Raw genomic sequence first — 16,859 nt, forward strand, 5'->3', positions numbered from 1 at the left:
TAATTTGATAGGTAGATTAATAGATTAGCCAGCATGCTAACTGGCCACATTGATACACTTCTACACATGACAGTGCAAGCATCCTCAATCACACATACTCATAAGACAAATATGATCCAAAACACAGGGTGAAGGAGACTGAACAGCTCCACTCGCTCTGAAAAGGTTGTGTGATGGTTTAGGCCTGCAGTGATCATCATGCAAATAGGAGGGATTTACGTTGATAAAGTGAACTTTTTTCTTTAAATGTTAAAATGTTGTGTTTGTGTGTGCAGGGACATGCTGATCTCAGATCTGGACTCCGGGGTGACGTTCTCGGAGCTGTGTGAGGAGGTGAGGGGGATGTGTCGAGTCCACAGGGAGCAACCCATCACTCTCAAGTGGATCGATGATGAAGGTACTAAAGAATTCATACTAAGTTTTTTCATTTAAGATACAAAATAATTCATTGTGGACACCAAATAATAAGTAGTAGATACTGAATTATACATACTATATACTATTTTATTCATAGAGGATTCTGAAGACTGTATTTTTTGCACTATATAGCTCACTGGATTATAAGGCGCACTATCAGTGAACATATATTTTCTGGTCTATTTTCATTTATACGGTGCATTATGCAACACTAGTAAGGAACAAAGGTGTCGCCATGTTTTCCTTCTAATTCAGCAGGTCGCTTTGTGGAGAGACATGTAAAGCTAAGCTAAGCTAAGTAAACAAAAAAAACAATTTCTTTTAAAGTCAAACAAGCGCTGGATTTCTCTCTCGAATACTGTTTATTTGAGTGAGTAAAGCATTTCAGGTGGCGGGTGTATATTGGGTGGTGTTTGTTTGTTTGTTTTGCAGGTGACCCGTGCACCATCTCATCTCAGATGGAGCTGGATGAGGCGTTTCGGATCTACAGCAGAAATAAACGCTCTGGTCTGCTCCTCCACGGTACTGCCTTACCTTACCTCACTGTCCTACATCACCAGTTATCACCAGTTATTATCTGTTTGAACTAATTATCTCAAACCAGTTATTAGATGTAGTAACAGAAGTCAGGCTGTTGATATAATGTTTAGTTGTGATTTGAGTTTGTTGTGTGTGAATTCTTTTTGTTTTTCTGGGCTCATTACCCAGAATAGCAATGATGATTATGTTTATGTAATTTTTTATTTTAATGTAATTAGTATGACAAATTTTGAGTAGATAATCTGTGTAGATAAGTGGTTTTTAAACTGTGCTTCCTCCAGTGGGTCGCAGTGGTACTAACCATTGGCCAAAGATTCAGTTCTATCTTTGAATATATATATATATATATATATATATATATATATATATATATATATATATATATATATATATATATACAATTCAAGGCTGCAAAACAAACAAACAATGAAAATAATGGGAATCAAAACTAAGCTAAGATCTCTCTCTCTCTCTCTCTCTCTCTCTCTCTCTCTCAGTGTTCCCAAGTATTCCTGAAAAGCCTGGAATGCCATGTCCAGGAGAGGACAGTAAGTGTTCTCTCTTTTCATCTTCCCTGTCCTTCACACACACACAAACACACACACACACACACACACACACACACACACATACAAGTGAAGGGCAGTGGTTTTGCCCACTGCAGTCTGAGCCATATCACACTGTAAATGTTACAGCTTCTGATTCATTAGGGTAAATATGCATTAATAAAACTATAAACATAGATATTGTGATATACACTTAAGCAGAGCTTCAGTTTCCTGTTAATTAGGGTGAATATATATATATATATATATATATATATATATATATATATATATATATATATATATATATATATATATATATATATATATATATATATATGAATAGTACTCTAAATATAGATATTATTGTGATATACAATGAGAAGGCAGAGCTGCAGCCTCCCATTAATTAGAAATAATATACAGCTCTGGAACAAATAAGAGAAAAACCTCTGGAATATAATCAAGAAGAAGATGGATGATCACAAGCCATCAAACCAAACTGAGCTGCTTGATTTTTTGCACGAGGAGTAAATGCATAAAGTTATTCAAAAGCAGTGTGTAAGACTAGTGGAGGAGAACATTTCAAGATGCATGAAAACTGTGATTAAAAAAACAGGGTTATTCCACCAAATATTGATTTCTGAACTGTTAAAACTTTATGAATATGAACTTGTTTTCTTTGCATTATATGAGGTCTGAAAGCTCTGCATTGTTTTTGTCATTTCAGCCATTTCTCATTTTCTGCAAATAAATGTTCTAAATGACAACATTTTTATTTGGAATTTGGGAGAAATGTTGTCTGTGGTTTATAGAATAAAACAACAATGTTCATTTTACACAAACATGTATCTATAAATAGCAAAATCAGAGAAACTGATTCAGAAACTGAAGTGGTCTCTTATTTTTTCCCAGAGCTGTATACACAGTATTAATAACACTTTATATGTAGATTTTATTGTGATATACACTGATGGGTGGAGAAACTGTTATTTATTTCTGTGAATATTAATAACATTTCTAACACTGTACAGTACACAATGTACATAGTTTTTGTGATCTACATGTGATAACATGTTAGTGGGCGGAGCCTGGACATGTCAGTCTTCTTAACAATTGTGACACACAGCCTGCAGGGCTTCACTCCGGTCCAGTCAACAGACCGATCCGTGCCAGGATTTCTCTCGGACTCGCTCAGCTCCCACCGGCACTACGGGGACACAGCTACACCCAGAGCGAGGGATGAGAGAGGGAGGGAGGGGTGGAGGAGAGAGAGGGAGGGGTGGAGGAGAGAGAGAAGGGTAATCCAGCAGAAAATATCTTTGTCTGTGGAGAGGAAGGTGCTCCTCGCTTCTTCTTTTGTCCTTCATCCCCATCAGCAGAGAGAAAGAGAAAGAGAGAGGGTGAGAGAGAGGGAGGGAAATAATTAAATAAATTGAAAGCAGGGAGAGAGAGAGAGAGTGGAAGGGAGGGAGGGAGGGAGGAGGAGGAGGAGGGGATGCGCGGCCGTTAGCCGGTGATTGAGACGGGCTGGCAGGAGAAAGCGCTGAAGAGCAGAACAGGAGAAACTGCTGGTGAGCAGAAATTCTGCATCCATCCACCCACCCATCCGTCCGTCCGTCCATCCTCTCATCCCCTCATCCCCTCATCCGCCTGTCCATCCGTTCAGCAGCTCATGCAGATGATGTAATACTGATGTCTTTGTGATTTGGATGTAGCTGACATTGAGCTAGCTAGCATATAGCCATAGCCAGCATAGCATCCTGCCACTGCTGTGTCTGTGTGTGTGCCTGTGTCTGTCTGTGTGGGTCTGTGTGTGTGTGTTTGTGTGTGTGTGTGTGTGTGTGTCTGTGTGTGTGTGTGTTACAGAAAATGATCTTGGCCAGCAACCATGGTGCTGTCACCTTTATTCCATCCCTCTCTCTCTCTGCCTCTCTCTCATACTGAGTCTCTCTATCTCTCTCCCTCCTTTTCTCTCCTGCAGTCATTTATTTGTTGGCGGTGGTTCTGCTGCACTTGTTTTCTTAAAAGGGTTGGAACCTGTTAGCTGTGTGTGTGTGTCACAGCGAGAGAGAGAGAGAGAGAGAGAAAGAGAGAGAGAGAGAGAGATTGCCTACCTAGCAGTATTTGGCTACAGTGCTAAGGCAGACAGAAAGAGAGAGACAGTCTTTTCTCTGGGTTTTGCAGTGTGCACACAAAAGCTATAACATTAGCCCTGGTTCTGTCCGGTTCTCCGTGTTCTCTCTCGTGTTTGTGGTGGGTTCCTTGCTGCTGGAGAGGCGATGCATCCTAAGAAGGCTGACGGTATGTGATGGTCTGCCTCACCTGGATACAGGATACATGGATATGCTAATAGAGTGAGCTATGGGTGTTTCTCTATAACAGAATAACAGTGTGGGTGTAGGAGTGAGCTGAGGATGTCTTCTGGGTAAAAGTGGGGTGTATAAGTGAGCTGAGGATATCTTTAGGGCAAAAGTGGGGTGTAGGAGTGAGCTGTGGGTGTCTTCTGTGTAAAAATGGGGTGTAGAAGTGAGCTGAGGATGTCTTTTGGGTAAAAATGGGGTGTAGGAGTGAGCTGAGGATGTCTATAGGGTAAAAATGGGGTGTAGGAGTGAGATGTGGGTGTCTTCTGTGCAAAAGGGGGGTGTAAGTGTGAGCTAAGGGTGTTTTTTCTATAACAGAGTGGGGTGTAGGAGTAAGCTGTGGGTGTCTTCTGTGTAAACGTGAGGTGTAGAAGTGAGCTGAGGATGTCTTCTGTGTAAAAGTGGGGAGTATAAGTGAGCTGAGGATGTCTTCTGGGTAAAAGTGGGGTGTAAGTGTGAGCTAAGGGTGTTTCTCTATAACAGAGTGGGGTGTAGGAGTAAGCTGTGGATGTCTTCTGTGTAAATGTGGGGAGTACAAGTGAGCTGAGGGTGTTTTCTGGGAAAAAGTGCGGTGTAGGAGTGAGATGTGGGTGTCTTCTGTGTAAAAGTGGGGAGTAGAAATGAGCTGAGGATGTCTTCTGGGTAAAAGTGGGGTGTAAGTGTGAGCTAAGGGTGTTTCTCTATAACAGAGTGGGGTGTAGGAGTAAGCTGTGGATGTCTTTTGGATAAAAATGGGGTGTAGGAGTGAGATGTGGGTGTCTTCTGTGTAAAAGTGGGGTGTAGAAGTGAGCTGAGGATGTCTTCTGTGTAAAAGTGGGGAGTATAAGTGAGCTGAGGATGTCTTCTGTGTAAAAGTGGGGTGTATAAGTGAGCTGAGGATGTCTTCTGGGTACAAGTGGGGTGTAGGAGTGAGCTGTGTGTGTCTTCTGTGTAACAATTGGGGTGTAGAAGTGAGCTGTGGATGTCTTTTGGGTAAAAGTGGGGTGTAATTGTGAGCTAGGGGTGTTTCCCTGTAACAGAGTGGGGTGTAGGAGTAAGCTGTGGGTGTCTTCTGTGTAAACGTGGGGAGTATAAGTGAGCTAAGGATGTCTGCTGGGTAAAAGTGGGGTGTAGGTGTAAGCTAAGAGTGTTTTTTGTGTAAAATTGGGGAGTTGCGGAGAGCTGAGAGTGTTTATTTTTAACAGGGTGTTTTCTAGGAGTGTGTTGTGGATGCATTTCTGTAACAGAGTTGTGTATTAGTGAGGTGATGGTGTTTCTGTAGGAGTGAGCTGAGAGTGTTCCTGTGTAACATAGTGCTGCGTAGGAGTTTTCTATAGGTGTTTTGTGTTGCATAGTCGTGTATAGATGTGAGCTAAAGGTAGGGTGTTCTGTAACTGTGTTTTGTAGGAGGATGTATCTGTATAAGATTGGGGTGTAATCGTGAGCTTGGGGTGTTTATCTGTGTTACAAAGTGATGTGTTGGAGTGTGCTGATGGTGTTTCTCTGTAACACAGGGTTTGGTAGCAGTGTGCTTTAGAGGAGGATGTGTCTGTGTAAGAGTCGTGTGTATACCTGAGCTTGGGGTGTATCTGTATAAGGTTGTAGAAGTGAGCTTGGGGTGTTTTGCAGAGTGCTGCATAGGAGTGTAGTCATCCTAACAAGGCTGATGGTATGTGATTTTCTGTCTCACCTGATTAAGTGAATGCTAGTGGATGCTAGCTGGGCTATCATTCAACAGTGGGGTGTAATAGTGAGCTTAAGGTGTTTCTGTGTTACAGATTGGAGTGTAGACATGAGCTTGTGATGTTTTCTGTGTTACGGAGTGCTGCATATGAGTGTAGTGAACCTAAGAAGGCTGATGGTATGTGATTTTCTGCCTCACCTGGTTAAGTGAATGCTAGTGGATGCTAGTTGGGCTAGTGTGCAAGAGTGAGCTGAGTTGTATCTGTGTAATAGAAAGATGTGTAGGAGTAAGCTGGATGTATTTTATGTGTAACAATGTGCTGTGTAAGAGTGAGCTGAGGGTAGTGTGTTTTTCTGTAACAGTGTTTGGTAGCAGTGTGTTGAGAGTGTATCTACAGGGGTTTGACAATGAAACTGAAACACTTGGATTTAGACCACAATAATTTATTTTCCCGAAAGACTTGAGTTGAGGTGCACATTGAATTCTGCCGTGATTTGTTCAGCCGTGGTTTTATATTTTCTGGATACAATCCGGATTACCAACCAAACATCCCTTTCAGACAGCTTCCTCTTGCGTCCACAGTTAATCCTGTTGGATGTGGTTGGTCCTTCTTGGTGGTATGCTGACATTACCCTGGATACCGTGGCTCTTGATGCATCACAAAGACTTGCTGTCTTGGTCACAGATGCGCCAGCAAGATGTGCACCAACAACTTGTCCTCTTTTGAACTCTGGTATGTCACCTATAATGTTGTGTGCATTGCAATATTTTGAGCAGAATTGTGCTCTTACCCTGCTAATTGAACCTTCACACTCTGCTCTTACTGGTGCAATGTGCAGTTAATGAAGATTGGCCTCCAACTTCAAGATTGGCTCCAATTTAGCCATGAAACCTCCCACACTAAAATGATGACAGGTGTTTCAGTTTCATTGTCCAACCCTTGTATATAAGATTGGGATGTAATAGTGAGCCTGGGGTGTATCTGTGTTACAGAATGGTGGGTTGGAGTGAGCTGAGGTGTAGGAGTGAGTGAGCTGGTGGTGTGCCTATGTAATATTGGTGTATAATGGTGAGCTTGAAGTGTATCTGTGTACCATGCTGTTGTACAAGAGTGAGCTAAGGCTGTTTATTTGTAACAGAGTGGTATTTTGGAGTACACACTAAAATACATCCAAACACACAACAACACACCTGAGTACACTACACAACAGTATACCCAATTATACCTAAACACACAACACATCCAAACACACTTGATACCACAACCCTACCAAAAAACACCCACACACACACGGAAACTCATTTATACCCAAACACTGTGTGTCTCTCACTCTCACTCTCTCTCTCTCACTCACACTTTCTCTTTCTCTGAGGAAATTGGTGAAAATAAACACTCATGCATTATTTATTTATGTCTGACTGACAAAATTAGCCGAACAGCAGCAGTTACACACTGTACTGCTCGAACACTCAACACACCAAACACACTCTAGTGCACAACACATCCAAATACACAAATATACAAAACGCACAACAACATAATTAAAAACACGCTCAAGCACATTTGAAACACACCCAAACAAACTACAACGTACCTAAATACACCCAAACACACTTAAAAACCTAGACAAAACATCCGAAACACACTTAGACTATGGCAAGCCAACTAAGCCAAAACGTGTGGGAAAGAAACGCCTACACACGTAAAAATATCACGTGTCCACACGTAAAAAAATCACGTGATGACAGTTAAAAAGACGTGATCTTTTTTTTTTACGTGTAGAGGCGTACATTTATGCCGTCTGTACATCACATGCTTTTTTTTACCTGTACAGAGGTATATGTAAAATAGGGGGTACATCATAGTCACATGATTACAACGTTTCAGTTATGTGGACCTTACGTGCAGAGTGTGTATGAGTATGTATGGGGCTATGTCACGGTACATTGACACTGCGTTGTAACCCACGTAAGCGTCTTATGAATATGGAGTACAATACGTTGCATGACATCGTGTGTTGTGTATATATCGTGTGAGATATACGATTATATATATACGATATAAGATTTTATTGTTTATAATGATATAGACTTTATTTTGTTTCAGTTAGCTCCAACAGTTCGCTTTTCTCTTATTCCAATTTGTCGATACTGATACATAGCAGACTGATCTTTACATATTTAGAATATTTCTCTTGTTCATCTACAGCTGAATTTTAATAATAATGATGGGGAAAATTGTCTTTCTGTTGTCAAGTCAAGTCAAGTAGTTTTATTGTGAATACTCAAGACAGATATAGACATACATGAGACAAAAGACTCAAGACAATAGTGTAACAGTGATGGGGGGATTAAAGAGGAAATGACAGTACCGTTGTAAACAGGACCCGTATAAACAGTAGTGTAATATAGAAAATAAAAGCTTAAGGCTGATAAAGTGAACGAGTGCATACTGTTCTTCAAATGTCACAGTTATAAAGGGAATTAAATGGGTATAATAGTGCAAGTATGAGCAGTAGTGCAGGCATGGGGTGTATGAGAGCATGTCAGTTCTTGAAAAGTTGCAGTACTGTGTTGATTTCAGTACTAAGTTTCAGTACTGTGTTGATTGGAGGGCAGGATGGGGAGAGCATTCTCACAGCCTGGTGAAAGAAGCTGTCCCTCAGTCTTCTGGTCCTAGACCCGAGACTCTACAGTCTCCTCCCTGATGAAAGCAGGCTGAAGAAGCTGTGTAGTGGGAGGGTGGGATCTACTGCTAGGCGGAGGGCTTATTATCTTAAGGGATGAAAAAAATGGACAAAAACACAACCAAACACACTTAATAACACAACACAACCAAACAAACATGCCAACACTAGAAAAAACACCCACACACACTAAAGCACTGCACCTTTCTGCATTTTTGAAAATGACTCTGAGTGTCTTTATATTATATATATATTATTTTGATACAATACAAACAACAACTATTATTTAAAAAAGTGAAAAACAGCAAAAAAAAAAAAAAAAGAGAGACACAAGGTTTTTACACAACAACGACAGTATGTAAACACGTGTGTGTCTGTGTGTGCCATTTGCAGATGTGAGAAGACAAGGAGGCTCATTCACAGCTCTCCAGATTACTGTTGTTTTATTTGCGCTCGGACAATAACAATAGCTGATTGTGTCTCTGAGAACCGGGCAGATACATTTTAACTCCTGGTTCTGGATAGATCCGCTACTTTCCTCTTCACGTTCTGCACTGGGAGAACCTTCACTGATTATCTGATTGCATAAACCAGAACCTAAAACATTACTGAACATTTTACTGAATCAAGAACATTGCTGTGATCAGTGTGCAGTGGACTGGATTTAATTGAATATTGAGTACTGAACACCATGCTGCATTCTGTGATGTTCAGTAGTTAGTATGTTGAGGAGTGTGATGTTCAGTTGTCAGTATACTGAATACTGTGGTGCTCAGTAGTCATCATATTGTTGAATATTGAGCTGTTCAATAGTCAGTATATTGAGCAGTGATGTTCAGTAGTCAGTATATTTAACAGTGTAGTGTTCAGTAGGCAGTATATGGAGCAGTGTGATGTTCAGTAGTGAGTATGTTGAGGAGTGTGATGTTCTGTCATCAGTATACTGAATACTGTGGTGCTCAGAAGTCAGCATATTGTTGAATATTGAGCCGTTCAATAGTCAGTATATTTAACAGTGTAGTGTTCAGTAGTCAGTATATTGAGCAGTGTAGTGTTCAGTAGTCAGTATATGGAGCAGTGTGATGTTCAGTAGTTAGTATATTAAACATGGCGATGTTCAGTAGTCAGCATATTGTTGAATATTAAGCTGTTCAATAGTCAGTATATTTAACAGTGTAGTGTTCAGTAGTCAGTATGTTAAGCCGTTTGATGTTCAGTAGTTAGTTTATTAAACATGGTGATGTTCAGTAGTTAGTTTATTAAACATGGTGATGTTCAGTAGTCAGTATATTGAGCAGTGATGTTCAGTAGGTAATATATTAAACATGGTGATGTTCAGTAGTCAGTATATTGAGCAGTGATGTTCAGTAGGTAATATATTAAACATGGTGATGTTCAGTAGTCAGTATGTTGAGCAATGATGTTTAGTAGTCAGTATATTTAACAGTGTAGTGTTCAGTAGTCAGTATATTGAGCAGTGGTGTTCAGTAGTCAGTATATGGAGCAGTGTGATGTTCAGTTTTTAGTATATTAAACATGGTGATGTTCAGTAGTCAGTATATTGAGCAGTGGTGTTCAGTAGTCAGTATATTGAGCAGTGGTGTTCAGTAGTCAGTATATTGAGCAGTGGTGTTCAGTAGTCAGTATATTGGTTGTATTGATGTTCTGTGTGTGGTGTATCTGATGTTCTGAGTGTTCTCCAGTAGCCGTGTTCCGTTTTTAGCTCTGCCGACTCCGTGTTTAGGCGTATCTGTGCTCCTCTCTTCCAGTATTGATCCGACATTGATCTAAATCTGGCCACTGCAGCACCTGCAGTTCCGCACGGCGACTCTGTGCCACAGAGATTTGGCTGCGCTTTAGCGGATCAGCGCTGAAGCTGTGGCATCGGCCGGTGTGAAGGTCGTCTGTGCAGGTCGTTTAATTCGGTGAACTGCTGATATTTCCACTGAAGAGAGCGCTAACGATCCACAGCCGCACAGATCACATTCCCATTCCATGAGCTGGAAACCAGTGAGGAATAGAAGCATTATGTTAGCAGCATTAGCAGTTAGCAGTTGTTAGGCTGTTTTAGTCCATCTTCCCTGTGAAGAAAAACTCTACTGGTATAGGAACAGCTCTTTCTCTTTATGTATTCTCTCTCTCTTTATGCATATCTCTCTCTCTCCTGTAGATTTTCTGAAAGATTCTACTCTAGAACGGCGTAGGAAAATAGAATATGGCTAAAGCCACTATTCTCCACTCCACTAAATTATTTTCTGTATACTACCCTATCCTACCTTATAGTCCCCTATAGGCCCGTTTACTACCATGTACACCATATGGTCCTTACACAAAATTTGACTACCCTGTGCACCTTATACTACGTATACTATACTTTATTACTACTCTATAGTCCTCTATATCTCCCTATACTCCCCAACACTAACATATACTCCCTATATATTCCCTATACTTCAATATAGTCTTTACACTATTCTACACTACTTATACTGCCCAAAAATACCTGATACTCTCTACACTACCTTATACTCCCTATACTACAATATACTCCATAGATAATACCCTATACTGCCTATACTACCTTATACTCCCTATACTACCATATACTGCCTATACAACATTATACTCCCTATACTACCATATACTACCCTATAGTCCCTATACTACCCTATACTTACTGTACTACCCTATACTACCATATATTCCCTATACTACACTATACTCCATATACTACCCTATACTTCATATACTACCATAAACTCCCTATACTACCATATACTGTCTGTACTGCCATATACTCTCTATACTAGCCTATACTCCCTATACTACCCTATACTGTCTATACTACCCTATACTCTCTATACTACCCTATACTCTCTATACTACCCTATACTCCCTATACTACCCTATACCCTCTATACTACCCTATACTGTCTATACTACCCTATACCTACTGTACTACCCTATACCTACTGTACTACCCTATCGTACCATATATTCCCTATACTACAATATACTCCATATACTACCCTATACTTCATATACTACCATAAACTCCCTATACTACCCTATACTGTCTATACTACCCTATACTCCCTATACAAACCTATACTGTCTATACTACCAAAAACTCTATACTACCATATAATTACTATACTACCCTATACTACCTTTTACACCCTATACTACCCCATACTACCCTATACTACCCCATACTACCCTATACTACTATATGCTCCCTATACTACCCCATACTAACCTTTACTTCCTATTCTACTATATACTCCCTATACTACCCCATACTACTCTATACTCCCTATTCTACTATATACTCCCTATACTACCTATTACTCCCTATACTATTATATACTCCCTATACTACCCCATACTACCCTGTACTCCCTATTCTACTATATACTCCCTATACTACCCCATACTACTCTATACTCCCTATTCTACTACATACTCTCTATACTACCTATTACTCCCTATACTATTATATACTCCCTATACTACCCCATACTACCCTGTACTCCATATACTACTATATACTCCCTATACTATCTTATACTTCATATACTACCATATACTGTCTATATTCTCAAACATATAAACAACCTGCATCAGTAATGTTGTGTAAAGGTGTTGGAGCTCACTTTGCAGTTCAGTGAGTGTCAGTAAGTGTCAGTTTTGCAGTGATGTATTTGTAATTAAAGGAATGAGACCTGCAGTGGAGAGGTTTCTGATAAAGTGTCTGAATGAGTTCACTGTTGTTTTGTTGGACTGTATAGCAGGTTGGTTTAAATGTAAATATAAACACGGCTCTGAGTTCCACTGAGTGTCTGCTGGCCGAGACGGAACTCCAGGCTTCGGTTCTCCGGGATCCTGCTTGGTCGGTGTGGGAGATGATATTTATAGGTTTGGCAGCCGGACCGCTGAAGGCCGGTGTGGGATGGGAGTGAGGGCTTCTGGGAGATGATGCAGTCTGTAGGAGGGAGTAAGTTAGCGACTGTAGAAATGAGATGAGGAGGATGCCTGATGGCCAGGTCTAGATTTAGTCAGTAATATTTCTGTAATGAATAATGTCCAATAATATTATAGGTCGATCATGCTGTTGATTCCTGTATCTACTGTAACTGTAGATTAAGGGTGCTTTCACACCTGAAAGTCCGGACCGTGGTCTGTACCAAGGTTCATGTGTTTGCTACATTGTATATATTTGGTCCACTTATGTTTGTTTTCACACTGCAGTTTAGGGAGCGCACCAAAGACCTTTGTGTGATACTCCTACATCCTTTCATCATCACTTACGTATCGATGCATTTTCCTTAACTTTCATTAACTTGACGCTGATTGGTTTTTGAAGGACATGCGTCTGACGTTGGCGTGGTTCATTCGGCGGGACGCTTTTCCAGGATAAGGATAAAATGAATTAACAGATTCATTCCATCTCCATAGTAGTGCTGCTATTGTGGTTTTCATACCAGCAGCAGCAACTTCAGGCACAGGTTAGTTCAAATTCGCCCAAACAACACATTTACTATAGTAAAAAACACAATAAATAATTAAATAGTGTAGGTCAGCACATGCGCACTACCTTTAGGAAGCATTTATTGATGGGTAGCATAATTCGACAGAACACCATTGTTGGGGACTGCCTTCTCAGCTTCCTGTAATTGGTACGAAATTTCAAACCATCCAGAAAAGTGCTTTCACTTCAGGCGAACCGGACCATGGTTCAGAAGATCCAGACCGAGATCACCTCTCTTGTTCGGACCAAAATCTTGTCCTTTGGTCCGGACTGTGGTTCGCTGCCCCTTTCACACCTGCTACTTTGGTTCGGACCAAACTGTAAAGTCCGAAAGTCCGGACCAAACGAGGCAGGTGTGAAAGCACCCTAAATCTTAAAATGTATAAACATAAATAAAAGGAATCAGAGGAGGAGGCAGAAAAAAATTGGAATTTGGAAAGGAGGAAAAACTCATCAGTGTAAAGCAGGGGTGTCCAAACTTTTTTTGTTGGGGCCCAGAAGGAGAAATATATTTCAAGTCACGGGCCACAGACTCTGTAATAAAACAAATAATGAAATATACCACTTTAAATAATACCTTTTTTCCTGATTATTTCATTTACACACCATTTTACTTGACTTACTATCTTTATCTTTGACAGTGTTGTGTAAACTAAGATTTTTCAAATTGATGTTTAATTTCATGATGTTTCTTAACATGAAACTCCTTAATTACTAAAACTTTTAGACTCTTTGGCCCGTTTTTCTGCGCTAGAAATGCGCACTCTCTCCGCTTTTAGACTCTTTGCCCCGTTTTTCTGCGCTAGAAATGCGCACCCTCTCCGCTTTTAGACTCTTTGGCCCGTTTTTCTGCGCTAGAAATGCGCACCCTCTCCGCTTTTAGACTCTTTGGCCCGTTTTTCTGCGCTAGAAATGCGCACTCTCTCCGCTTTTAGACTCTTTGGCCCGTTTTTCTGCGCTAGAAATGCGCACCCTCTCCGACTCTTTGGCCCATTTCTGACACCTAGCCTTCAAACTTTGAATCTCACATTATAAAAACCTGCTTAACAGCGGGCCAACTTTCATTCTATTTCTAAAATACCTCGCAGGCCGTTCCAAAAAAGGATACGGGCCGCAAATGGCCCGAGGCCATAGTTTGGACACCCCTGGTGTAAAGTAAAGAGAGCAAAGTCCTCTACTGTACTCAGTCACTAAACTGCAGCGTGGAACTGAAGAAAACTAACAAGACTGAAAATACAGTATACAGTGTAACTAACACATGCTGTCATGCTGTCCAGATTAAAAGCTGTGGTTTGACCTCAGGCTGACCTGCCTCATACACTGATCTATGGGCACTGTAGGAACCAGGAGTCTGCTCTGGAGTGTGTTGACTGTGGGAGTGATGGGATCAGACAGCAGGAGGTTAATCAGACCTGTGTTCTGCTCCAGGGTTCTAGTGGTTCCTCAGCAAGAGTTCTGTGGAGCTTCTGAACAGGAGAACTGTATGTGGATGATATACTGATGTTCCTCTCTGCAGCTACAGCAACAGTGGACACTTTAAAATTAGTTCTGCAGGGGGCTCTATAAAGGCACACACACAAACACAAACACACACACACACACACACTGATTCTGTTTTTGTCTGAGTGTGTGTGAGTGTGTGTGTTTGCAGCATTTGTTCATTAATTATTGAGCTCCACTCTAAGTAGTGACCCTACTGACCTGCTTTCTTCAGACAGACCCCGCCTCACCTCACCACAGTGCATCAAAAATAAAAATAAACACACAAAAGTAGAAAATGACTACAAACTTCTTACAATAGACAAATTAATCATTCGCTCAATCAATATAGAAACTTTACTAAATTGATTATTTTGACGCAGATTCATCTAAAAGGCTCAGGTCTCCACCTACCGAGGGCTGAGACACTCACGCCGCTTCTCACTGCATCTGACTGGTGGTATTGTCTGTCTCTCATCTCTAATTGGTTGATTACTCTATGTTTTGTGTGAAACTGACCAATGGACACACAGGAAATCACTAAGGACACACCCATCATATCATAAACCTGTCAATCTTCAACAGAGAGAGATGTATGAAAATAGTTTACAGCTGCTGGAGTTTCTGCAGTGCTTTTGAAAACAGGCAAGAATATGATGTATGAAATATGCAAATAAAGAATCCATTACACACTTGTTACTGTTTCTTTTTCTCCCAAAATACAGGAGATTTTCAACATAAATATGTTTTATTGTTAGTTTTAATCATGGTTATTCACACACTATAATTGTTTTACATTTTTTACACTTTATTTTTGTGTAAAAAAAAATAATTAATTAATAATTGTATATTATTTTTTGAAAAATTGTATTTAAGTAAAAAAACATCATTAATATAAATGTACTTTTATTTTAACATAATGTTATTCGGATTTAAATAGCCATGGTTAAAATTGTAAGTCTTTAGAAGAATATTTTCTATTGATTGACACCACTAAATATAATACCTCTAATAATAATAATAATATACAAAATATAAATAAAAATATAACCTTGCGTCTTCAGTATAAAATAACTGTGCAGACTGAGTGTGTAGAGCTAGATAGAGCTGCTTTGTTTTACACACACACACACACACACACACACACACACACACACACAGACACACACACACACAGGGCTTCGTTCACTCTGTCTTGAAAATGATTCATTGTTGCCATGGCGTTACCATGGCAGTCTGGTCTCCTGTGGCGATGCTGGCTGTGCCATGTTGGGATATTTTCAGCTTGGCGGTGAGCCTGGTCACACAGGAAGTGATGTCATCTGCTGTCACATGATGGGAACTGTATCACACGCTTCTTTTCATTAGCAGGGAGAAAGAAAGTGACAAGGAGAGAGAGTGAGAAACTTTATTGGAAACCCCTGATTTGTGCTGAGTCAGTGTGCTCAGTTATCAATTTTACACCAATAACCAGGTTTCAATAACGGATTGGTCTGGAACTGATTGATCACGAGCAGATTGGTCTGGAATGTATTGTTCTGGAGCTGATTGGTTTAGAGTTGATTGGTCAGGAGCTTATAGGTCTGGAGCTGATTGGTCTGGAGTTGATTGGTTTACAGTAGATTGGTCAGGAGTTGATTGGTTTGGAGTTGATTAGTCAGAAGCGGATTGGTCTAGAGTTGATTGGTCTGGAATTAATTGGTTTAGAGTTGATTGGTCAGGAGTTGATTGGTTTGGAGTTGATAAGTCAGGAGCTGATTGGTCTGGAGTTGATTCTTTTGGAGCTAATTGGTCTGGAGCTGATTGGTCTGGAGTTGATTGGTCTGTAGTTGATTGGTTTGCAGTTGATTGGTTTGGAGTTGATTGGTCAGAAGCTGATTGGTCTGGAGTTGATTCTTTTGGAGCTGATTGGTCTGGATATGATTAATCTGGATCTAGCTGGTCTAGAGCTAATTGGTCTAGAGCTGATTGATTAGGAGCTGGTTGGCTTAGAGCTGATTGGTCTCAAGCTGAATGATTAGGAGCTGATTTGTCTAGAGCTGATTGGTTTAAAGGTGATTAATCAGGAGCCGATTGGTCTAGAGTTTATTGGTTTGTAGCTAATTGGTATGAAGCTGATTGGTCTAGAGCTGATTATTCTGGAGCTAACTGGTCTGTAGCTGATTGCTCTGAAGCTAACTGGTATGGATCTGATTGGTCTAGAGTTGATTAATCTGGAGCTAATTTGTCTAGAGCTGATTGGTCTAAAGCTAATTGATCAGAAGCTGATTGGTCTAGAGCTGATTGGTCTGGAGTTTATAAGTCTGGAGTTGATTGGTCTGGAGTTGATAAATCAGGAACTGATTGGTCTGGAGCTGAATAATCTGGATCTAGCTGGTCTAGAACTAATTGGTCTAGAGCTGATTGATTAGGAGCTGGTTGGCCTAGAGCTGATTGATTTAAAGCTGATTAATCAGGAGCCGATTGGTCTAGAGTTTATTGGTTTGTAGCTAATTGGTATGAAGCTGATTGGTCTAGAGCTGATTATTCTGAAGCTAACTGGTCTGTAGCTGATTGCTCTGAAGCTAACTGGTATGGATCTGATTGGTCTAGAGTTGATTAATCTGGAGCTAATTTATCTAGAGCTGATTGGTC

The 16,859-nt window shown here is 40.4% G+C and overlaps 1 protein-coding gene across 3 annotated transcripts in view; it reads left to right on the forward strand.

Moving 5' to 3' along the window:
- The window catches only part of prkcz (protein kinase C, zeta), a 75,004-nt gene that overhangs the window by 6,674 nt on the left and 51,471 nt on the right, over positions 1-16,859 (forward strand). For all 3 annotated transcript variants that reach the window (XM_049485803.1, XM_007236938.4, XM_049485802.1), the window contains exons 2-4: positions 276-397; positions 850-939; positions 1,455-1,505. In XM_049485803.1, the coding sequence (XP_049341760.1) occupies positions 276-397; positions 850-939; positions 1,455-1,505 (263 nt within the window). The remainder of the gene's footprint in view (positions 1-275; positions 398-849; positions 940-1,454; positions 1,506-16,859) is intronic.

Source organism: Astyanax mexicanus, chromosome 12 (assembly GCF_023375975.1).
Source record: "Astyanax mexicanus isolate ESR-SI-001 chromosome 12, AstMex3_surface, whole genome shotgun sequence".
NCBI classification, from domain to species: domain Eukaryota; kingdom Metazoa; phylum Chordata; class Actinopteri; order Characiformes; family Acestrorhamphidae; genus Astyanax; species Astyanax mexicanus.